General features: G+C 51.8%; 3 protein-coding genes and 1 pseudogene across 6 annotated transcripts in view; 2 read left to right on the top strand and 2 right to left on the bottom strand.

Annotated features, from left to right (window-relative positions):
* TOP3A (topoisomerase (DNA) III alpha) overlaps window positions 1-4,047 on the bottom strand; it is a 41,970-nt gene extending 37,923 nt beyond the window's left edge. For 2 of the 3 annotated variants that reach the window (XM_011961635.1, XM_011961636.1), the window contains exon 1: window positions 3,556-4,047. In XM_011961635.1, the coding sequence (XP_011817025.1) occupies window positions 3,556-3,735 (180 nt within the window). In that variant the 5' untranslated portion in view covers window positions 3,736-4,047. The remainder of the gene's footprint in view (window positions 1-3,555) is intronic. The other variant, XM_011961637.1, reaches the window with a different exon arrangement.
* Window positions 840-1,605, top strand: LOC105525858 (annotated as a pseudogene).
* Window positions 4,048-4,081: 34 nt separating the features above from the next.
* Window positions 4,082-16,954, top strand: SMCR8 (Smith-Magenis syndrome chromosome region, candidate 8). Its single transcript, XM_011961632.1, has 3 exons — window positions 4,082-7,097; window positions 11,535-12,115; window positions 16,463-16,954. The coding sequence occupies exons 1-2, from the start codon at window positions 4,744-4,746 to the stop codon at window positions 11,986-11,988; spliced, it is 2,808 nt and encodes a 935-aa protein (XP_011817022.1). The 5' UTR covers window positions 4,082-4,743; the 3' UTR covers window positions 11,989-12,115; window positions 16,463-16,954.
* SHMT1 (serine hydroxymethyltransferase 1 (soluble)) overlaps window positions 16,771-22,825 on the bottom strand; it is a 29,821-nt gene continuing 23,766 nt past the window's right edge. For both annotated transcript variants that reach the window (XM_011961633.1, XM_011961634.1), the window contains 4 exons: window positions 22,036-22,158; window positions 19,461-19,577; window positions 18,182-18,292; window positions 16,771-17,821 (listed from right to left, as the gene is read on the bottom strand). In XM_011961633.1, coding sequence (XP_011817023.1) covers window positions 17,652-17,821; window positions 18,182-18,292; window positions 19,461-19,577; window positions 22,036-22,158 — 521 coding nt within the window. In that variant the 3' untranslated portion in view covers window positions 16,771-17,651. The remainder of the gene's footprint in view (window positions 17,822-18,181; window positions 18,293-19,460; window positions 19,578-22,035; window positions 22,159-22,825) is intronic.

The following is a 22,825-nucleotide window of genomic DNA, read 5'->3' as shown; positions in this document are numbered from 1 at the left end:
AGCTCCACCTCCCGGGTTCACTCCATTCTCCTGCCTCAGCCTCCCAAGTAGCTGGGACTATAGGTGCCTGCCAGCACACCTGGCTAATTTTTTCTATTTTTAGTAGAGACAGGGTTTCACCGTGTTAGCCAGGATAGTCTCATGGTCTCAATCTCCTGACCTCGTGATCCGCCTGCCTAGGCCTCCCAAAGTGCTGGAATCCAGGTATGAGCTACCACGCCCGGCCTAATTTTTTGTTTTTGAGACAGAGTCTCACTGTCACCCAGGCTGTAGTGCAATGGTGCAATCTAGGCTCATTGCAATCTAGGCTCATTGCAACCACCCAGGTTCAAGCGATTCTCCTGCCTCAGCCTTCTGAGTAGCTGGGATTACAGGACCCCGCAACCGCACCCGGCTAATTTTTGTATTTCTAGTAGAGAGGGGTTTCACCATGTTGGCCAGGCTGATCTTGAACTCATGACCTCAGGTGATCCCCTGCTTGAGCCTCCCAAACTGCTGGGATTACAGGCGTGAGCCACTGCACCCAGCCCAAGTATTAATACTTATTGAAAGTTTCCTGCATTCCAGACACCATAACAGGCGTTAGGACATAGCAATTAACAAAATATAATCACTGCCCTTTGGAGCGCAGAGTCCAAGGAGAGGCAGTGACAAAAATTAAATAAATGACTGCACATCCCATTATTTAACTGTAACTAGTAGATGCCTTTCAAGTAGAATAGAGTGCTATGACAGCATGTCAGTAAGGGTCTCTGACCTAGTGTAGGGGAAGAGGTGGTGAGGTAAGGATTCCTTGAAGATAAGACATTTCAGCAGCCTCTCTCCTCTAGCCGCCCAAGATGCCGAAAGGAAAGAAGGCCAAGGGGAAGAAAGTGGCCCTGGCCCCCGCTGTCATGGAGCAGCAGTAGGCCAATAAGGTAGTAAATCCCATTTGAGAAAAGCCCTAAGAATTTTGGCATTGGACATCTAGCCGAAGGGCCTCACCCACTTTGTCAAATAGTCCTGCTATAACAGGCTGCAGCGGCAGAGCCGCTGTCCTCTATAAGCGGCTGATGTGCCACCTGGGATTGACCAGTTCACCCAGGCCTCAGACCACCAAACTTAAGCTACTCAATTGCTTAAGCTTGCCCACAGTACAGACAAGAGACACAGCATGGGAAGAGATCGAAACTGTTGGCCCAGGCCAAGAAGAAAGCTGCCGGCAAAGGGGATGTCCCTACTAAGAGACCACCTACACTTCAAGCAGGGGTTGACACCGCCAACAACTTGGTAGAGAACATGAAGGGTCAGCTGGTGGTGGATCCCATTGAGCTGGCTGTCTTCCTGCCTGCGCTGTGTCCTAAGATGGGGATTCTCTACCGCACTGTCAAGACTAGGGTGTCAAGTTCCACAGGAAGACCTGTACCACTGTCACCTTCACACAGGTTAACTTTCTGGAAGACAAAGGAGCTCTGGCTAAGCTGGTGGAAGCTGGCAGGACAAATTATAACGACATATGAGATCTGCTGTCACAAGGGAGGCAATGCCCTGGGTCCAAAATCTATAGCTTGCATTACCAACCTAGAAAAGGCAAAGGCTAAAGAATTTGCCACTAAACTGGGTTAAGTACACACTGTTGCATTTTCTGTACATAAAAACAATAAAATTTCTAACAAGAAAAGTCTTTCCTTTTGGCTGGAATTGCCATCTTGGAGTAATTTGCCAAAATGATGAACACAAAGGAAAAGAAGACGAGGCATCTGATATATGCTCTCCTGGCCTTATAGAAAACACGGAGTTTGAGCTTGGCGCAGTGGCTCACACCTGTAACCCCAGCACTCTGGGAGGCTAAGCAGGTGGATGGCCTGAGGTCAGGGGTTTGAGAACAGCCTGGCCAACACAGTGAAACCCCGTCTCTACTAAAAATACAAAAAATTAGCTGGGCATGGTGGCGGGGGCCTGTAATCCCAGTTACTAGGGAGGCTGAGGCAGGAGAATCGCTTAAACCAGGGAAGCAGAGGTTGCAGTGAGCTGAGATCACACCACTGCACTCCAGGCTGGGCAACAAGGGCAAAACTCCATCTCAAAACAAACAAACAAACAAAACAAAACAAAACAAAAACATGGAGTTCCTCTGGCCACAGACACCAGAATCTACAATGAAGGTGATCTTGAGGACTGAATGAGAATGGATACTGTTCAAAAACCAATGACCCACAAATGTTACATGGCAGAACTGGAAAAGTCTACGTTACCCAGCATGCTGTCGGCACTTCTGCGAACAAGGGCTAGATTTTTGCCAAAAGAATTAATGTTTCTGTTGAGCATATTAACCACTCTAAGAGCCAAGTTCCTTCCTGAAATGTGTGAAAGAAAATGATCAAAGAAGCAGCAAGTCAAAGAGAAAGGGTTCAACTGAAGTGCCGGCCTGTTCCATTGAGGGAAGTACACCCTGTGAGAACCAATGGAAAGGAGCCTGAGCTGCTGGAACCTATTCCCTATGGATTCATGGCATGATAGGTTAAAAATAGATAAATACAAGACCTCTGGATTGCTTAAAAAAAAAAAGAGAGAGAGAGAATGAATTCAGCAGAGCCTTGAAGGATAAGAAGTTAGTTAGGTATAGGAGGACCATTTTCCAAGAGACCCAGAGCCCTAGAAGTAGACAAACCTTGGGGCTGGTCACCAGGACTTCTAGCACTGGAAACAAGTAAAGCTGTCAGCCAACATTCACACAACCCTGGCTCCACTCCCACTATCCTTGAACTGGAAACGCATCTTAGGACCCCGGGAACTAAAGAAAAACAAGCAGGGAACTTCCACCCATGCGCTTAGAAAAGTTCTCCAGAAAACCATTTCAGGACCTACTTTTGTTATCTGAGATATTTTCCTGGATAGCTCTTTATGTCTCCCGTGGCACCTCCGTTATGAAACTTTTTCTTATCCTCCTTTGGTTTGTGCCTCCCGTTTGTGTGTAGAACACATTCTCACCACTTACCTCTCTCAGAATCAGTTCATTCGTGTAGGAACAGGGTTGGCTTCATCTCTAATCCCCAAACCTTACCGTGTTGCTGTCACTGTGTACCGTGAGGCTGGAAAGTCACAAGGGCTGTAGAACGCAGTGGATGTGGCACAGGATGGGGAGGGCTAGGTTGGCTGGGGAGGGATCGGGCAGGGCTTGAACGCCAAGTTAAGGGAATCTGGTCAATAGTCCCCAAATGAATTTCTGAATCTCGAGGGAAGAACAGTAAAATACAGACTTCCCCAATCTCACACAAGACCCAAAGGGCAGCCAGTGCCCGAGGCACTTCCGAGAATCAGACAAGTTTGGGAACCTGCTAAGGGCAAGGAAAACAAAAGGTTTCCAAGCAAATGAGTGAAATATCTCAACTACGTTTTAAAATGCCCTCCGGTCTGATAGCAGACAGGAGGGCACCGCAATAATCCAGACGAGGGGCGGTGAGGCCTGAGAAATGGGAGATAATCGCCTTCATCTCGATTCCCGGCGCCCACCACGCTGCCCGGCTCGGTGGGCCTCCCTTAAGGCACGCAGCTGATCGGAAAGCGCTTTCTTACCCGCCTCATGCGACCATTGGACAGCAGGTCGGCGATCCCCTTGGCCGCGTCATTTTTTTCGGCCACACAGAGGACTTTCCGCACGCCTCGGAGGGCCACCTCCATGGCGGGGCGGGAAAACGCACGGTCTCCGGGCTGTCGCAGCCACCGGAGCGCGTAGCGGAGGACAGGAAAGATCATCCTTAGGCCCCGCGCCTGCAGCCGCTCCCCGGCTGCCGGCGCATCCTGGGGAAGCCAGAGGCGAGGCTCAACTGGCGCCCACCGAAAAGGAACTAGAGCCTCGCTTCGGTCACGTCCCCACCAGCCTGCTGGCCTTTGGAGCTTCAGTCACTCAGTCTTTCACGTGTCGCCGCCGCCGCCTCAGCACCTAACCCAGTACCTCGGCGTGGAGCTTCCGCCCGCCTTCTCCAGCCACTTCCGCCAGGCGCGCGCCCCACAGCGACCTGGAACTACAACTCCCAGACTGACTCGCGCCCCTCGTCCAAGCACGTTTCCCCCTACCACCCGCCCCCGACTTACTCCGCCCCACTTTCCCCTCCTTCCCAGCAGTGGTTGGTTAATCACATTCCTTCTTGGGGGAAGCCGCCGGACACTCCCATCCAAGGCCTTCCGTTTCGCATGACTTTTTTTTCTCCTGCTCGGAAGTCTACGAGGACGCTTCCGGGTCACGCGGCGCCGACACCAGGAATCATGTGACACCAAGATGGCGGCGCCGCGGTAGCTGAATCCGGGTTGTGGCGTCCTAGGAGCCGCGACGGTTTCTGCCCTCGGGCAGTGAGGGGCGGCAGCGCTTGGCTGACCCCTGCGGCGTCCCGTAGCCTCGCGTTAAGCCTGGTTCACAGCGGGGGCTGTTGCTTGTCGCGGTGGGTTCCAGGGAGTGCAGGTGACCCCGCTGCAGGTTTCTTGTGCTGGCCGCGCTCGCCAGAGGAAGAAGAGAAGGGCATTTAGGCCTGCGGCCTTGGCATTCAGGAGGCCTCCGAGAGCTCCGGAGGAGCTACAACTCTGAGGGGGCGGCTAGAGTTCGAGTCCTCGGGTGTGTGAGAAGCAGCCTAGGACCCCGGGTTCGGGGAGTCGCAAAGAAGGCTGTAAGGGCTTCGCTTCTTTCTCCGGAGGCCTGCGTTCTGCGCGTCGATTAACCCCGTATTCTTTCCCACTTCCTCTCAATGTTTTCTTCATACATCTGGAAATATGATCAGCGCCCCTGACGTAGTGGCCTTCACTAAAGAGGAAGAATATGAGGAAGAGCCTTACAATGAGCCGGCCCTGCCTGAGGAGTACTCGGTGCCGCTCTTCCCCTTCGCCAACCAGGGTGCTAACCCCTGGTCAAAACTGTCTGGGGCCAAGTTTTCGAGGGACTTCATTCTTATTTCCGAGTTCTCTGAGCAGGTGGGACCCCAACCGTTACTGACCATCCCCAATGACACCAAAGTTTTTGGCACTTTTGATCTCAATTACTTCTCCCTGCGTATCATGTCGGTGGATTACCAGGCTTCCTTCGTGGGCCATCCTCCTGGATCTGCCTACCCCAAGCTGAACTTCGTGGAGGACTCCAAGGTGGTGCTGGGAGATTCCAAGGAGGGAGCCTTTGCATACGTGCACCACCTTACCCTATACGACCTGGAGGCCCGTGGCTTCGTGAGGCCGTTTTGCATGGCTTATATCTCTGCAGACCAGCATAAAATCATGCAGCAGTTCCAGGAGCTCTCAGCCGAATTTTCCAGAGCTTCTGAGTGCTTGAAGACTGGCAACAGGAAGGCATTTGCTGGGGAACTTGAAAAAAAGCTGAAAGATTTGGATTACACCAGGACAGTGCTGCACACAGAAACGGAGATCCAGAAGAAAGCCAACGACAAAGGCTTTTACTCATCTCAGGCAATTGAGAAAGCCAATGAACTGGCCAGTGTGGAGAAGTCCATCATTGAACATCAAGACCTGCTGAAGCAGATCCGCTCATACCCTCATCGGAAGCTGAAGGGGTGTGATTTGTGTCCTGGTGAGATGGAGCACATCCAGGATCAGGCCAGCCAGGCATCCACTACCTCTAACCCTGATGAGTCTGCGGACACAGACCTTTACGCCTGCAGACCAGCCTACACCCCAAAACTTATCAAAGCAAAGTCCACCAAGTGTTTTGACAAGAAATTGAAGACCTTAGAGGAGCTCTGTGACACTGAATATTTCTCCCAGACCCTGACTCAGCTCAGCCACATTGAACACATGTTCAGAGGAGACCTGTGTTACCTCCTGACCAGTCAGATTGATAGAGCACTTCTAAAACAACAGCACATAACAAACTTTCTCTTTGAAGACTTTGTGGAGGTGGATGACAGGATGGTGGAGAAGCAAGAAAGCATACCCTCTAAGCCCAGTCAAGACAGGCCGCCTTCAAGGTCTCTAGAAGAATGCCCAATTCCTAAAGTGTTAATTAGTGTTGGTTCTTACAAGTCCAGTGTGGAGTCTGTGCTAATCAAGATGGAGCAGGAGCTGGGAGATGAGTACAAGGAAGTGGAGGTGACGGAGTTGAGCAGTTTCGACCCCCAGGAAAACTTGGACTACCTGGATATGGATATGAAAGGGAGTATCAGCAGTGGTGAAAGCATTGAAGTTTTGGGCACGGAGAAATCCACCTCTGTGCTTTCTAAGTCTGACAGCCAGGCCAGCCTCACGGTACCATTGAGCCCCCAGGTAGTCCGGAGCAAAGCAGTCAGCCACAGGACCATCAGCGAGGACAGTATTGAAGTCCTCAGTACCTGCCCCTCTGAGACCGTCATCCCTGATGACTTTAAGGCCAGCTACCCAAGTGCCATTAATGAAGAAGAATCATATCCAGATGGCAATGAGGGAGCCATCCACTTCCAGGCAAGCATCAGTCCTCCAGAGCTGGGTGAGACGGAGGAGGGCAGCAGGGAAAACACCCCATCACAAATAGACTCCTGCTGTATTGGGAAGGAGAACGATGGTCAGCTGGTGCTGCCCTCCAGTCCAGCCCACACACAATCTGACGAGGATGGAGTGGTGAGCAGCCCCCCACAGCGCCATAGGCAGAAGGACCAGGGGTTCCGTGTAGACTTTTCAATGGAAAATGCCAGCCCTTCTTCCCGAGACGACAGCTGTGAAGGGTTTTCCGCTTATGAGCTGGACCCAAGCCACCTGCTGGCTAGCCGGGACATCAGTAAGACCAGCCTGGATAACTACTCAGACACCACCAGCTATGTGAGCAGTGTAGCCTCCACCAGCTCAGACAGGATCCCTTCTGCTTATCCTGCTGGCCTGTCTTCCGATAGGCATAAAAAGAGGGCTGGCCAGAACGCCTTAAAATTCATCCGCCAGTACCCCTTTGCCCACCCAGCCATCTACTCCCTGCTCAGCGGGAGGACACTCGTGGTCCTGGGGGAAGATGAGGCCATAGTCAGGAAGCTCGTGACTGCACTGGCTATCTTTGTCCCCAGCTATGGCTGCTACGCTAAGCCCGTGAAACATTGGGCCTCCTCCCCTTTGCACATTATGGATTTTCAGAAGTGGAAGCTTATTGGCTTGCAGAGGTAACTGGTTCCAGGTGTTGGGGAAGGGCCTTGGCCAGATGGGGATGAGGCATATTGGTGTTGTGGAGCCAGAATCAGAAAGCCTGGCTTCTAGATAGGGCCCAGTTCCTACCACTGTGTTACTTTTGACAAATCATCCCCCTCTCTGGTTTCCATTTCCTTGTCTGTCATGTAAGGGGGTTGCAGTTCCTAGGTGGTTGCCAATCCCCATCTGTCCCTGAGCTGTGTCAGAATTATTAGGGAAAGTTTTTATTTTTATTTTTTTTGCGACGAAGTCTCGCTATTGTCCCCCAGGCTGGAGTGTAATGGCACCATCTCGACTCACTGCAACCTCCACCTCCCGGGTTCAAGCAATTCTCCTGCCTCAGGCTCCCAAGTAGCTGGGATTGCAGGTGTCTGCCACCACCCCCGGCTAACTTTTCTATTTTTGGTAGAGATGGGGTTTTAGCATGTTGGCCAGGCTGGTCTGGAACTCCTAACCTCGGGTGATCTGCCTGCCTCGGCCTCCCAAAGTGCTGGGATTACAGGCGTGAGCCACCGCACCCAGCCGGGAAAGTTTTAAAAATCATGGATTCCTGAGTCACACCCTTCGAGGTTCTGATTTGGTTGGTGTGAGGTAAGACATGGAATCTATCTGTGGCCCTCGCCAGCCAGACTGCAGGGAGCATCCCTCTATAAAAGCAAAAGGCTCATCAGAAGGGACAGACGACTCTGGGGGAAAGGGTTAGGCCGCTGTCCCTGTAAGTGCTCCTTCAACCTTCAGAGCATGCGCAGATGTTGGGTGCTGGGAGCATCTGCCTCCAGCGTCCTGCACAGGCGTAAGGTGCGGCGGGCAGGGGTGGGGAGCCTTGTACCCTGGAGGGTCCCCTGTGGGGCCGAATGGGATGGACTACAGCTCACCCACAGAATTCCTGGGGGAGGTGTGCAGAAGACACCACCTGAGGGTATCATAAGATGAAACTGTTGTGGGCCGTGGCAGTTAGCAGGAGCAGTGGGTGGTCTGGGTCAGGTCCTGATGTGCCACCACTTGCTGTCTGGATTCGGACCAGCCATCTTATTCATTCAGTCACCCAATCGTGTTGAACACCTCTGAAGGGCTCCCGGGGCCCACCTGAGAGCCATCGGAAGGCTCCACGTTTAGTGCATGTCCAAAAAGCACAGCACAGTGCAGTACTGGGTCCTGAGAAGTTCTCAGCCGGCACCGACACAGGCAGGCAGACTGGGGCCCACCTGAGGCCCAGCTTTAAAAATCATGAGCAGGAGAGATGTCTTCGGTGGCTGTGACCTTCCTGTCCTCAGAGGTGTTGCGCTGCAGAGGCTCTGCACTCTGAGCACCATGGTCCAGAAGTGTCTCTCTTCACTCAGGCCCGCTGTTCACATGATGGACTCTCTCTCAGGACTCTCACCTCAGAACACCAGTCTTGCTCGCCCTTGGTTTTTTTCACTCTGCCTGGAAGTGCTTATAGTTGGGTCAGCCATCTGTGGGGATAAGAGATGACTAAACCACCAAGCTGGTCTCCTGTCATTTGCGGGTTTTTTTATTTTGTGTTTTTGTTTTTTTTGTTTTTTTTTTGAGACAGAGTCTTGCTCTGTTGTTGCCCAGGCTGGAGTGCAGTGATGTGATCTCGGCCCACTGCAGCCTCTGCCTCCTAGGCTCAGGTTATTCTCGTGCCTCAGCCACTCCAGTAACTGGAATTATAGGCGTGCGCCACCTTGCCAGGCTAATTTTTGTATTTTTTGTAGAAACAGCGTTTCACCACGTTGGCCAGGCTGGTCTCAAATGATTGGCCCACCTCAGCCTCCCGAAGTGCTGGGATTACAGGCGTGAACCTGGCCCTGCTGTCATTTTAAGTGAACACCAGGAGTCACTGTATTGCTTACTAAGCAGCAGTCACAGGCCCGGACCAAAAAGCAGAGCACAGTTCTGGCGGGAGAAAGTGCTAGCCTAGCATGTGTCAGGGACCCTGGGTTGAGTCCTGGCTTGACCACTAGCTAGCCTGGTGACCTTGCACAAGCTGCCGCCTCACCCAGTCCTCTGTGTCCTCATTGGTCACAGAGGTGTCCTCCCATAGTGGGCATGGGAAGTGCAATATGAAGCTGCAGTTGGGGTGCTGTGCGCCTGGGGGCCGGAGGCCTGAGGCCTGAGGCTTCTCCCTTCCCACGTCATCTGGCTTCCTGAGGAGGAGCTTTATGGAAACAGAAGTGGAGGAACAGTTAGAATAGCCAGCTTCTTCCAAAAGAAGTGCCACTGTTGGGGCAAGTGTCAGAGCTGCATCAGGGGATGCTGGGCCTGGGAGCAGGTATCCTGGCAGAGATGGAGGGGCAAAAAGGTGGGAGGTGAGGCCTGGGTGCCCTGTGGCGGCAGCACCTGTGGATCTGGATGTGCAGAGCGTGGGAGGTGTTTGACTCTGGCCGGCCCCACTTTGGGGAGGTGAGGGTGAAGGCAGTAGAGAGCTGAGAAGGCCCCGGAACACAGGGGCCATGCAGTATGGGTTGAGGAGAGCGTCTTACTGCCCTTGTGAGCTTTCTTAGCTGTCAGCCACCTGCAGGCCCCAATTCCTCCATGCCCGTGGGATGCATGCGGTCCATAGCCCAGTGCTGTCCCTGTGGGCGGGATGCATGGCCTGTGTGTCTCAGCTGTCCCATCTCTGTGACCTTGCTTTTGGCATGGTATGCCACACCCTCCTCAGTCCCTAGAGCCCACGCTGCTTCTGAGGGCCAGTTCTAAGGCAACTCTACGAATCCCCCAGGTCTCCCCAACTACAACCTTTCTCAAGGAGAACGAGACCTCATCTTCCTTCACTTCGCTGTACTTGTGCACATTTCTTCCCAGTCAGACTGAGTTCATGCAGGACAAGAGTTCTAGGTCATTCTTCATTACAGGGTTAGCTCCCAGGACAATGCCGGGATGTTACTGCTCTGTAAATGATTGTTAAATATACAAGAAGATAAAACCCAGGAAGGGAAAAGTACTATGAGACCTTGGTCCCAAGTCACCGTCAGTCCTTTTTACACCATACCTGTCTGACATAAACCCTAAATGTCCAGGCCCTACAGGGCAGTCCCTGCTGCTCTGAGGAAGCTGCTCCAGGAGGGTGTTTAAGGAACCGCTCCCCTCACTGAGTGAACACTGGCTTTTCCTGGTTCTGATGTGCCAGGCATTGGGGCATGAGACCAGATCAGATGCAGTTCTGGGACTCTAGAATCTTGGAGCTCCTTGTCCAGTGGGGAGAAGCCAATGAACAAACAGCAGTCACCCCACTGGTCAGTGCTAGGCTAAAAGTAGTGATGGTGATGACAGCGCCTACTGAGGACTGGCATTGTCCTAAACATCACTCAGTTTGTCTCCACAGCAACCCCATGAGGGATGTCATAGTAGTAACTGGCCCATACAGTGGCTCATGCCTATAATCCTAAATCTTTGGGAGGCTAAGGCAGAAGGATCACTTGAGCCCAGCAGTTCAAGACCAGCCTGGGAAACATAGCAAGCTTTCTTCTCTACAAAACATTATCTGGGTGTGGTGGCATATGCCTGCAGTACCAACTACTTGGGAGGCCAAGGTGGGAGGATTGCTTGAGCCCAGGAGGTGAAGGCTGCAGTGAGTCACGATTGTGCCACTGCATGCCAGCCTGGGCAACAGAGCAAGACCCTGTCTCTAAATAAAGACAGTAGGAACTGTTATCTCCATCTTATAGATGAGGCTCCGAGAGGGTAATGAATTTGGCCAAGGTCACAGCAAGAAAGCAGGAGAGGCTTGGGGAAGGCTGAATATGGTTTAACTTGAATTAAGTACAAGAGGGAGAGAGGTTATTTCAGGCAGAACAAAGAGGTTTGTTTGTTTGTTTGTTTTGTTTTTGAGACAGAGTCTCACTCTGTCGCCCAGACTGGAGTGCAGTGGTGTGATCTCGGCTCAGTGCAAGCTCCACCTCCCAGGTTTACACCATTCTCCAGCCTCAGCCTCCCAAGTAGCTGGGATTGCAGGCGCCCGCCACCACGCCCGGCTAATTTTTTGTATATTTAGTAGAGATGGGGTTTCACCGTGTGAGCCAGGATGGTCTCAATCTCCTGACCTCGTGATCTACCCGCCTCGGCCTCCCAAAGTGCTGGGATTACAGGCGTGAGCCACCCTGCCTGAACAAAGAGGTTTCTAATTTTGAGGCCCCACTGAAAGCTTGCCAGGGCTCCAAGAAAGAGTCCATTCAGCAGGAATTGGACCAGAAAGGGCTTTGTGGGCCACCCACCGCGTTTGACCTTGACCATAAGAGTGGTGAGGAGCCCTTTGAAGATCACGATGATCAGATTTGTCTTCCAGGAAAAGCCAGTGCATGCTGGCTAGGTGGATGCTGGCCTAGGGACAGGAGGCCTCACCTCCCAAGCTTCTGCCTCCACTTTCCCAGCCCTTGCCCTTCCTCCTGACCTTGGCCTGTCTGTTTCAGAGTGGCCTCCCCTGCCGGTGCCGGTACCCTTCATGCCCTGAGTCGCTACAGCCACTACACGAGCATCCTGGACCTTGACAACAAAACCCTGCGCTGCCCCCTTTACAGAGGCACCCTGGTGCCCCGCCTGGCGGACCACCGCACACAGATCAAGCGGGGCAGCACTTACTACCTGCATGTCCAGAGCATGCTCACTCAGCTCTGCTCCAAGGCCTTCCTCTACACCTTCTGCCACCACTTGCACCTGCCTACGCATGACAAGGAGACAGAGGAGCTGCTAGCCAGCCGCCAGGCGAGCTTCCTGAAGTTGACCCTGGGTCTGGTGAATGAGGATGTCAGGGTGGTCCAGTACCTGGCTGAGCTGCTGAAGCTGCACTACATGCAGGAATCTGCAGGGACCAGCCACCCCATGCTCAGGTTTGACTATGTCCCCAGCTTTTTGTATAAAATCTGAGGTCGGTCCCAGCCACTGTGACCAAGACCTGTGACTCAGGGTATGGGGAGGGGAGGGGTTGGTATGACCAAACAGTTGCCTGAACTGGACTGTTTAGGTTTCTGGTGTCTGGCAGCATGGTTCCCACGTGGCTCCTGGTAGTTTTCAAGTTGGACATGGGCAGAAGTGGAGCCTGGGTCCCTCTAAAGGCGTCTGGAGGGATGGTGACAGCTACATTCGGCTCCCTGGTGAAGAGAGGCCCCTGGATGTAGAGGGGGCCTTGGTTTTCTGAGGACTGACAGCCAGGGCAGAAGGGCAGCCACCAGTCCCTTGGTGGGGCAGGGTGAGGGCAGGAAGGCCAAAACCTGATGGGAGGAGCACACTGACCGTATTCAGCATTGCCAGACACTTGAGTGGCAAAATGAGCAAGGGCGGCAGCCTGGTAACTGTTGTGGTTTGATGGAAAACAGGAAAGCAGAACACCCATCACCTCCTTCAGACCCAGATACAGACTTGTATTTGTGTCCTGGAGCCTGCTGTCCCAGGGGAGGCCCTGGACCAGCCAGTGGGAGGGAGAAAGGCTGCCACCCTTTGGGTCGTGGGAAACATGCAGCCTTGGCCTCAGGGCCACAGAGCGTGAGCAGTACCCTGTCCCCTGTCCTCACCACCTTTACCTGGGAGAGAAATGCCTGTGAGCGGGCCTTGGGACTCACCCCCTATGCTCTTTCGCCAGGAACTAGCAGAGTGTTCCCTAGTCCCAGTGTGAAGCGGGCACAAGTGACCAAAGCCAATGGTGAGGACCACCTTGGGGGCTGGAGAGCACAGCAGGCAGAGTAGGGCTGAGGTGCCATGAGGCCATCCCTGCCACGCAAGGGAGGAGCAGCCAGCAGCCCTCCTGGGTGGCCCACTGGTTCCTGCTGGCCAGAGTGCGTGAGCACTGACTGTCCTCGTGGGGAAGGTCTGCAGACCCGTGTGAACATGGCAGAGGCCACACTCCAGCTCCCACCCACACAAACCTTTGCAACCACTTCACTACCTCTCACTGGGTCTCGTGGGCATTGGACAGCATGGTTCTGTTTAGTCAGCTGGTGCAGGTGGTCGGCCCAGCCGATGAGAACTCAAATGGCACGGATTTCCTGGATGAGCTACCACGTGACGCTCTTCAGGTTCTGCCTTTGGGAGGCTGTGTGCACCTCAGTCACCACAGCTCACGGCCGCCCCCAGTTGAGTCCCCCTTCTGAGGACAAGTTTGAGACTGGGAAGGAGACACCCCTGGTTCCGCCAGCACCTGTCCCACTGATAGTGATCCCCTGGCCTCCCCGAGCCTCCTTAGGCAATGGCCACTGGTTTGTAGACAGAAGGTTTCTTGCAGCCTTGAAAATTTTATTCCCTAAGTGGGGACAGCTCTGGGTATTACTGCTTCTTTGATTTGTTCCACAAAAATTGTGCTGAAATGGACCTGAATCAGCCTTGGGTGTGCATCTGTTGGCGCCTACTGCTGAGGCCCGGCCTGCCCATTGGCCTGTAGTACACACTTGAGGTCATCATGGAGCCAGCCAGCTTCTCTTCTCATCAAGGAGGCAGAGACCCCGGTGGAAGCTGAGAGGGACCAAAGAGGGCTTGCGTCACGTCACTCCGGCGGTTCCCTCCTTGTCCGAGTCCTCGTTGTAAGGGCATGGCCCGCTGGCTCCAGCTGTTGGCTTCTGTTCAGGGTCCTTGCTCCCATCAGAGGTGTTTGATGTTGCTCCTGGGGCTGTGATGGAGAACCTTTTGTGGCAGATGGCGCTGCCTACATCTCATTGGTTCTCTGTACCTGTGCCCGTTGCACATGTTCACAGACAGAAGAGTCGCCAGCAATACCTTGGCAGCCTTTAAATGTGAAACGTCTGTTATTTGCGCCGGAGGCAGAGGCTGTGCAGGGAGCCTGCTTCTCATCATGGGCTCCCTTATCTGTATGGCTCCCCCTCCTCCTGTTCTAGATGCTGATTTGTTTTCCCACTGGCTGGCTAATTGCTGTCTACTTACGCCTCCATGGCCATAACTGTGCAACATTTTATCTGACAAGGCAGGAAGGTCAGAAAGTGATCATTGGCCCCACCACTGTGGCATTCCTGTCACCAACACAGAAATTCACAGCTCATACTCTTGCCTGGGAAAGTTGGGAAAGGCTCATGAGTTTGGGGCAGATCCTGAATTGCAGCCACACTTGGCCTTCTAGAAGCTGAAGCTGTGCACTCAAGTGGTCCTAAGTAGAAGTCCACTTGAGGTATTTGCTGGCACACACCCTCAAGGGTGGTTCAGAAGGTCCTGAGACCTAAGGCAAAAGGCTCCTGGGGCATGAACAGAACAGACTGTCTCAGGGGCAGCCATAGAAGTGGCAAGCAGGGCCAGTCTCCCTCAAGGTTGTTCTTCATTAAGTAAAGATGGCTTCATGACTAGTGTTTGAGCTCCCAGATTTATATTTAAAAACTGGGTTAAAAACTAACTTTTCAATGTGGCAATTTCAATGGATTACTTGATGCAAAGTATGTTTCCTTTCAAAGGGATCTTGAAGTGGTACCAGGACTGAGTCATAACTTGGGCAGAGGCAGTTAACACTGGAAAGCCCTGCCCCTCCCTGTGCCCCCTTCACTCTGGGGAACTGAAACCTACTATGCAGTGGGACTAATCTCATCAAGAATTTTCAGTTGAGGCCGGGCGCGGTGGCTCACACCTGTAATCCCAATACTTTTGGGAGGCCGAGGCGGGCGGATCGCCTGAGGTCAGGAGTTCGAGACCAGCCTGGCTAACGTGGTGAAACCCCATCTCTACTAAAAACACAAAAAAAGTTAGTCAAGTCTGGTGGTGCGTGCCTGTAATCCCAGTTACTTGGGAGGCTGAGGCAGGAGAATCACTTGAACCTGGGAGGCAGAGGTTACTCTGAGCTGAGACTGCGCCACTGTACTCCAGACTGGGCAACAAAAGCAAAAACTCCGTCTCAAAAAAAAAAAAAAAATAAAAAAGAACTTTCATTTGAGGTATTCTTCCAGTAGAAGGTTAATCAGTTTTTAATGAAACCATTAAAAATAACACTTCCCAGAAAACAGATGACATCAGTGCCCCTTGCTACTTCCTCAGTCCTCACTGTTGCTTTGAGGGCCCAGGTACTGAAACTGGTTGTCTTGAGTTTTGTGTCAAGCTTTTCCTCCAGTCCATTATCCCCCTCCCTCGTTTCTGAAGCAGTCTAGGTTAAACTAGCCACGCGGGTAGTTGTGGACTGGTCATTTTCAAAAGCCCCACTTTAGAGATCAGGCCACAGCTTCTTATACCGCACAGGACACATCCGACTGAGCCGCTGCCTCATGCCTGTTTCCCCAGGAGCCTCACTCCTTTGGTGGAACCTTGGGATTTTAGAAATTGTGGCTTTTCCATACCTCATTTACTCCAACAGTTGAAGTTACACACATTGCTCCTGAATTTGGAAATAGACCGCAGTACCTTACCTTTCATTCCCCATCTGGCCTTTACTTTCTTTGCTTCAGTGGTTGAAAACAGTTGCCATATTCAAAGTATAGTAGATTTCAACCTCACACAAACGACAAGTCCCATTTCACAATCCTAGGAAGGCCCACCAATTTCATTTCACGCACCAGGGCGGCTGCAGTAGGAGGCGGAGGGCAGTCCTCTGCTCACCGAATGTCTTGCATGCGCTGACTGCTGCCCGCGTGCTGAACATGCCGCGCCGCCCAGGCCCAGCACTGCATGTTGGGTCAGCGTCTAGTGCTGCTGTCACGTCTTTGTCTGCACAGCCAGTAGCATTGTCTCAGCCAGGGGGTTTATCAGAAGGTGTGCAAGGCCTTTGGGGGAACTGAGCCCCTATAGTGGGCAGTCTCCTTTACCTTCCCACCTCCCTGAAAAGTACAGAAGACAGTGCCTTGGTTTGTGCTTTGAAGTAAACCAGCCAGCTTTCTGGTTTTGCCCCAATACTGTGATGGAACATAATAAAACGGGAGATGTGGTTTTAACACTGCAAAAAGGAAAAAGCATCAAGTTTCTACTTTTGGCTGAAAAGCAAAACCAATGTCAGCTGACAAGACTGGGCAAACTAAGTTTTCCTGAGTCTATTCTCCTTCGAGCCCTGACCTAACCTGGCCTTACCTCATTAAGGTTTGGTTAAAGCAGTGGACAGGAGGAGGCAGGAGTGGATGGGGGTGTGGGGAGGGATGAACACTCTGCAGCCGATTAATCTGTTGGTAGGGGCCCAGATTCTTGGGAGTGCTTATTCAGCTCAAGAGTGGAGGCTGTACATAGTGAGCCCTGGAGATGGCAGCTTGTCTCCAGCTGGGGAGGGTTCAGGCCCCTGAATTGAAGACCACTTTGGTAGCAGAAATGTAGGGACTGGTGAGTCACCCACAACTCACGGATTCTGTAGCAGCTGCTCCACCCACAATAAAGCAAACGCCAACAGGCTAGACCCCAGATTGCAGGGACTGCCACCTACAAGGTGGGACCACAGGCTGCCTCACCGGGATTGTCTGCCAGTAAATAGCTGGAGTCACAGATCGAGATAAATGCCACCTTCAAGGTTACAGTGAAAAGCATCGTCCTATGTGATGAATTCATATGTGTTATTTTTTAAAAAGCTATTTTATTACTGCATGTTCCTGTCCCGTCTTGTGAATGTGAGTCCCCGCCACCACATGAGCTGCAGTTGTTGCAGCGGCTGGTGCAGGAGTGCGGCTGGCGCGTGTGTGATAGCATCTCGTAGGTGTTGCTGCACAAGAGTTAACCAGAGTCAATGCCAAACACATAGTATGAGAAGTGTACTTTTTAAGAAATTAATTTATTTGAGTTCAAATATTTTTGAAATATGAAAATTGGTTGTATTTTTTAAAGCTATAATTCTTGTAGACATTCTGTGGTTAAAAATTTGATTGTGCTTATTAAAAATGGTCATCTATGTTTTGCACTTCAGCTACGTGAAAATAAAGTTTCTTTGGGAAGGTGACATTTGGCTTCCTGATTATGGGAAGGAGTTGGTTATCTCAGGTGGAGCAGGAAAGCCTGGTTGATTCTCACACCAGGATGGGACTGCGACTTCCCAGGATGGAGGGAGGAGACCACTTCTACACCACACTTTGAGTTACTGACAGCAAAACCCTCCCACCATACTGGGTGCATCTTGTGTACACTTGGCTAACATACACTTCTGATTTACAGCAGAAGGTTCAGAGGCGAATTCAGTTCTCCTTTGGCATGCCACTGGATAACAAGATAGTGAGGGGGCAGTGTTTACAAGCTGTGGACATGGGCATTTCCTCTCTGTTGCAGCAAGGCGGAGGAAAGCCCAGGGAGAGTAAAACGCTAGAATCTTCCTAATAGCCTTGCCCTACACCATGGTCTAAATGATTATGGCCAAGTGGCTACATAGTATTTTATTTTTCTAGAATTATATCCAGCTGTGAGAAAGCCAGGTTCAAATTTAAATCCTTTAATTAATAACCTGTCCCAGAATTACTAACAGTGAGACTTAAACAAATTTTGATTTGTGAAGAAAACATGAAAAAAGTCCAGAAGAAACCCCCTCAGAGGGCCCAAGTGTCAACGGTTCCCCTGTGGAGCAGCTCATCCATTTCTCAAGTGGGGGTCCTCTGGCAGGCAGCCTCCTCTGTGGCGCCAGGTGGGTCCAGAGTGGACCGGCTCCTTTAGAAGTCGGGCAGGCCAGGCAGAGGGAAGAGAGAGGCGAAGCTCTCAACCTCCTCCCGGAGAGCCTGCATGGCCCCCTGGTACTTATCCCCTGTCAGTCTCTCCTTGAACTCCTTCAGGGTGGCTCTGACACCAATGTCGCTCTGGATCTGCAGGGTCAGCTCTATCCCTGTGCAACAAGACACAAGTGAGTCACCGCACACTACACACCAAGTGGGGCGCAATGGCTGCGGGCCGAGGCACAACTGCCAGAATGTCCCCCAGCTGGGGAGTGCAGCAGGACACAAGGTCTCCATGCTTACCTCAATTACTCTCGGATGCACCCACCCTTAGACAGATGTTCTGGGTAGCCCAAATTTATAAACCTCTCACACAAGGTGATTTACATAAGTGTTTTTTGCTGTCTCCCACCCCAACACTCAGCCTTGGTGCAGAATTGTCTTTCAGTGGCAGGATCTCAGCTACTCATCACAATCAGAAACTAAATACACACAATAAGATGTGGCAACTTCCAAAAGTTTATCCTTACCTCTGTGAATAAACTGGGCTACTTTTTGGAAGTCTTTTTCCAAAAGTCCGCGAGATGTCAGTGCTGGGGTCCCCAGCCGCAGTCCACTGGGCCGCAGAGCACTTCTGTCACCTACAAGATAAAAGGGGCTCTGTCCCTAAGCCACATTGTCACCACTGTGACAATGGTGCATTTAAAAAGGGACATGTGGGCAAAAGAGAACTGGCCTGATGATACTGGCTGTTTGTAGCAAGGAGAGTACAACTGATTCAGAAACTAATATAGAACCCAAGGCACAAGGAGGCACAACCACGTTTTGGCCATTCTTAATTACTAGTACACAGAGTGGTCTGATGTGCCCCTTGCTCCTAAAAATGAGGTTAACATCTGTCTGGGTCTGAGATGCGTCATCAATATTTTGTTAACAACCCAGAGAAAAATGCAGCCTCTGGATTCCAGAGGCCCTGACCTCCCTCATCTAATGAATGTACCACCTCCAACGGCTCCACATCAGTCTTTCTGCTCCCTGGCAGGGTCACGGCCAAGTACAAAGGCGCAGCCAAGAGACAGCCAAGGTATGGTCCCCGCCCCTGCTCCATTTATTTTTTTGTTCCCGAGACAGAGTCTCACTCTGTCGCCCAAGCTGGAGTGCAATGGTGTGATCTCAGCTCACTGCAGCCTCTGCCTCCCAGGTTCAAGCGATTTTTCTGCCTCAGCCTCCCGAGTAGCTAGGACTACAGGCGTGTGCTACCACACCCGGCTAATTTTTTGCATTTTTAGTAGAGACGGGGTTTCACCGTTAGCCGTCTCAATCTCCTGACCTTGTGATTCACCCACCCCGGCCTCCCAAAGTGCTGGAATTACAGGCATGAACCACCGTGCCCAGCCCAGTTTTTTTTGTTTGTTTGAGTCTCATTCTGTTGCCCAGGCTGGAGTGCAGTGGTACAATCTCCACTCACTGCAACCTCTGCCTCCCAGGTTAATGCGTCTCTCCTGCCTCAGCCTCCCGAGTAGCTGGGATTGGAGGTATGCACCACCATGCCCGGCTAATTTTTCTATTTTTAGTAGAGACAGGGTTTCACCATTTTGGCCAGGCTGCTCTTGAATTCCTGATCTCAAGTGATCCGCCTGCCTCGGCCTCCCAAAGTGCTGGGATTACAGGCGTGAGCCACCGTGCCCTGTCCCCACTCCAGTTTTTAAATGAGGTCTGTCTCCAGAGCCAGTATCTTCATCAGCTACAACTTTGGCCAGAAGAAATGCAGATGGGAGAGGAGTGAAGAAGGCCAAGGATGATTCTCACCTGGGCAGGTGTTCTTGTTGCAGGCAATAGAACAGGCTTCTAGCACCTTCTCAGCCCTTCCACCGTCTGTGCCTTTGGAACGGAGATCCACGAGGATCAAATGGTTGTCAGAACCTCCTGGAAACAAAGTTGGACACGTAGAAATGCAGGCTAATTCTATGCCGTGAAGGAATCTGTGACATGAAGGCAAGGGTGAAGGCGGCCAAAGCAGATGAGGTCAGGAAGGTGAGCACCCCCACCACATGGCCTGGGATTCTAATGCCCACGAGAGATGTGCGTGCCTAAGAATGTGAAAGGAAGGATAGAGCACTTTTGAAAGCGGTAACTGATCATATAGCAGAGGGCCTGACAGTCCCATTGGGAAGGGACAGCTTCCTCAGGCTGCTCCTGTCTTGTTTCTCTGACACGTTGCTTGGGCATTTCTCTAACATTGATAGTAAAGGCTTCCCCGAAGGCAGCATGAGTATTGGGCAGTGGTTCAAGTGACTTTGTCTAGGGGGTAAGGGGCGTGCTTATGGAGCACATTAGGTGCCAGACACTGTAGCCTGTGGTAGGTTTTTCCCGGATCCCGTGAGGCTGGCGGTATTATCAAAGTGGTAAGGTGACAACAGCAAGGCTAACAGAGTTTTCTGCATGTGGTCCGAGGTCACACAGGAGGATCCTTCCACTTTGAACCTTCATTAAGCCGGGGTATTGCCTTGGGTGCTGACGGCACTAGGGCCTCTGCTTCTGGGCTGTGTTGCAGGGATCCCTTTGAAGATGCGGGTGAGCTAGGGCTCCAGCTTGGCTTTGCAGCCCCCCAGCTGTGCCCACCCACTTGCTGTGTGGCTTTAGGGTTGCAGCTCAACATTGTGAAACCTCAGATGCCCATTTGTAACAAAAACAGCAGTAATTCACAGGGCTGTCATGAGGTTTAAGTAAGATGCTGGACATGGTGCTTCTCACAGTGCCAGGCACCAAAGCGGGCATTCACAAGTATTATCTGTTTCAGCCGTATGCATCGGGCCCTCAGAGGGTAGAGTGACGATGACAAAGTCACCAGGATGAGGGCAGGCCCATGCCATGAGATGCCCATGGTGACAGGGACTATGGCCTAAACCCTCACAACTCCAAGGGTGGCTCCCAGACCAGCATCACCCAAGACCTGGTCAGAATCTGCATCGTACCAGCAGCCCCAGGGGTGGTGTGCACATCCAAGTTTGAGAAACAGGGACCTAAAGCAGTGGTCCCCAACCTTTTTGGCACCAGGAACTGTGGAAGACAGTTTTTCCACGGATGGCGTTGGGGGATGGTTTTGGGATGAAACTTCCACCTCAGATCATTGGGCATTAGATTCTCAGAAGGATGCAGGTATAATCAGAAGGAAAGAAAAAGATAGTTTCTCTGAAGAGGCCCAACCTAGATCCCTCACATGTGCAGTTCACAACAGGGTTCAGCTCCTATGAGAATATAATGCTGCCATTGATCTGACAGGAGGCAGAGCTCAGGTGGCAATGCTCTCGGCCCAGCTCACTTCCTACTGTGCAGCCAGGTTCCTAACAGGCCACAAACTAGTACTAGTCTGTGGCCTGGAGGTCACGGACTCCTGAGCTAAAGCACCCTGAAGGTCACAGTCCACATGAGGACTTCTTGGGCTTTATTATTTGAAGACATGGAGGATGAAGGGAGAACAGAAAGTAAGTGAAGTAGAATATAAAAGAGGGTGTGGCTGGTACTGCTGAGGAGACACCACTGGCCTGGCCTTTCCAGGCGCTGTCGCACATGCAGGATTGGGTGGGAGCCCCACTCCTTAGACCAGGGATCCTGTGATCCCTATAAAGGGCAAAGGGCATGGTGCAGAGAGTGGGCACTCAGGTCTACACACAGCAGGACCCATATTCCTGGACCACACCACTGCTAGCACAACTGGCAGTCTTGTGGGACTAGGTATAAAGTCGCCCTTCCTCAGGAGGATCAAGTATGCTGCCTGCCAAAAAAAAAATGCGCTCTCCCCGTGGAAACCTGCAGTGGCTATGAGGTGGATGGCACCCCATAGTGGGGTCCTGACCTAGGGAGTCCATCTCATTCACAGCCCACAGCTCCAGAATGTACAGATCCAAGCAAACATGGCTATAGCAAGCCAACTCCCCAGGAACATGCAGCAAACTGGGAGGGGACAGCCCGTGCAGCCCCAGCTCAGCGGGGTGAGAGAAGACACTCCCATGGCACACTGCAAGGCATCACCACAGAGTCCTGGCTCTGCCACCTACCAGGTGTGTGACCACTACAGTCCAACCTCTCGTGAGCCTCAGGTCATCCTCCTGCAAAGCTGTTCTGAGGACATGCAGTCCTTATGCTGGTGACCAATGACAGTCACTATTCCCAACATCTGTGGCTCACCCAAGGGGGCAGCTGGCTGGTCTGAGGCAGGGGGAGGCTTTCCAGCTGGAGATGAGGCTGACCTACTCCCAAGGTGGGCCCCAGTCATTGCAGCTGCAGCAGCAGAGCCTGGGCCACATCCCAGTTGCACAAACTGAGGAGCAAGCCCTAATGCAACCACAAGAACAGGCCTGCTGAACACCATCTGTGTCTGTACCTGTGACTATTTTGTAGCCCAGCTCCATCAGTGCCTCAGACAGAGCCCTGCAGTTGGCCACCACTTGGTGCTGATAAACTTTAAATTCCAGAGTCATAGCTTGCTTCAGGGCCACAGCAACCCCTGGACAGGAAGAGACAATAGGTCAGGAGACTAGGATAAAATCATACACAGATCATGAGTCAATAACATTCCCGTTTTTACTCAAGCTTCCTTGCTTTTCAATGTCACCCCTTGCTTTTGGGTTGGATTACATTTTCCTCCAAAATGATATATTTAAAAATTTATTATTATTTATTTTTTTTTTGAGATGGAATTTCACTCCTGTCGCCCAGGCTGGAGTGCAGTGGCATGATCTTGGCTCACTGCAACCTCTGCCTCCCAGGTTCAAGTGATTCTTCTGCCTCAGCCTCCCTAATAGCTCGGAATACAACTACAAGCACATGCCACCATGCCCAGCTAATTTTTGTTGGTATTTTTAGTAGAGATAGGGTTTCACTATATTGGCCAGGCTGGTCTTGAACTCCTGACCTCAAGTGATCCACCTGCCTTGGCCTCCCCAAGTGCTGGGATTACAGGCATGAACACCATGCCCAGCCAAAAAAAATTTTTATTTTTATATTTTTTGAACAGGGTCTCACTCCCATTGCGTAGGCTGGAGTGCAGTGGCATGATCACAGTTCACTGCAGCCTTGACTTCCTGGGCTCAGATGATCCATCTCAGTCTCCTGAGTAGGTGAGACTACAGGTACGCCCTACCACACCTGGCTAATTTTTTTTTTTTTTTTTT

This window comes from Colobus angolensis, unplaced genomic scaffold, assembly GCF_000951035.1.
Source record: "Colobus angolensis palliatus isolate OR3802 unplaced genomic scaffold, Cang.pa_1.0 Scaffold560, whole genome shotgun sequence".
In the NCBI taxonomy this organism is placed as follows: domain Eukaryota; kingdom Metazoa; phylum Chordata; class Mammalia; order Primates; family Cercopithecidae; genus Colobus; species Colobus angolensis.
Note: the sequence above shows the minus strand (reverse complement) of the source record. Positions and strands in the feature narration are given on the sequence as shown.

Coding starts and splice junctions, on each gene's coding strand:
- SMCR8 (XM_011961632.1), top strand. CDS start 4,744: ATGATCAGCGCCCCTGACGTAGTGGCCTTCACTAAAGAGGAAGAATAT. Junction 7,098..11,534: donor AAGCTTATTGGCTTGCAGAG/GTAACTGGTTCC, acceptor TGTCTGTTTCAG/AGTGGCCTCCCCTGCCGGTG.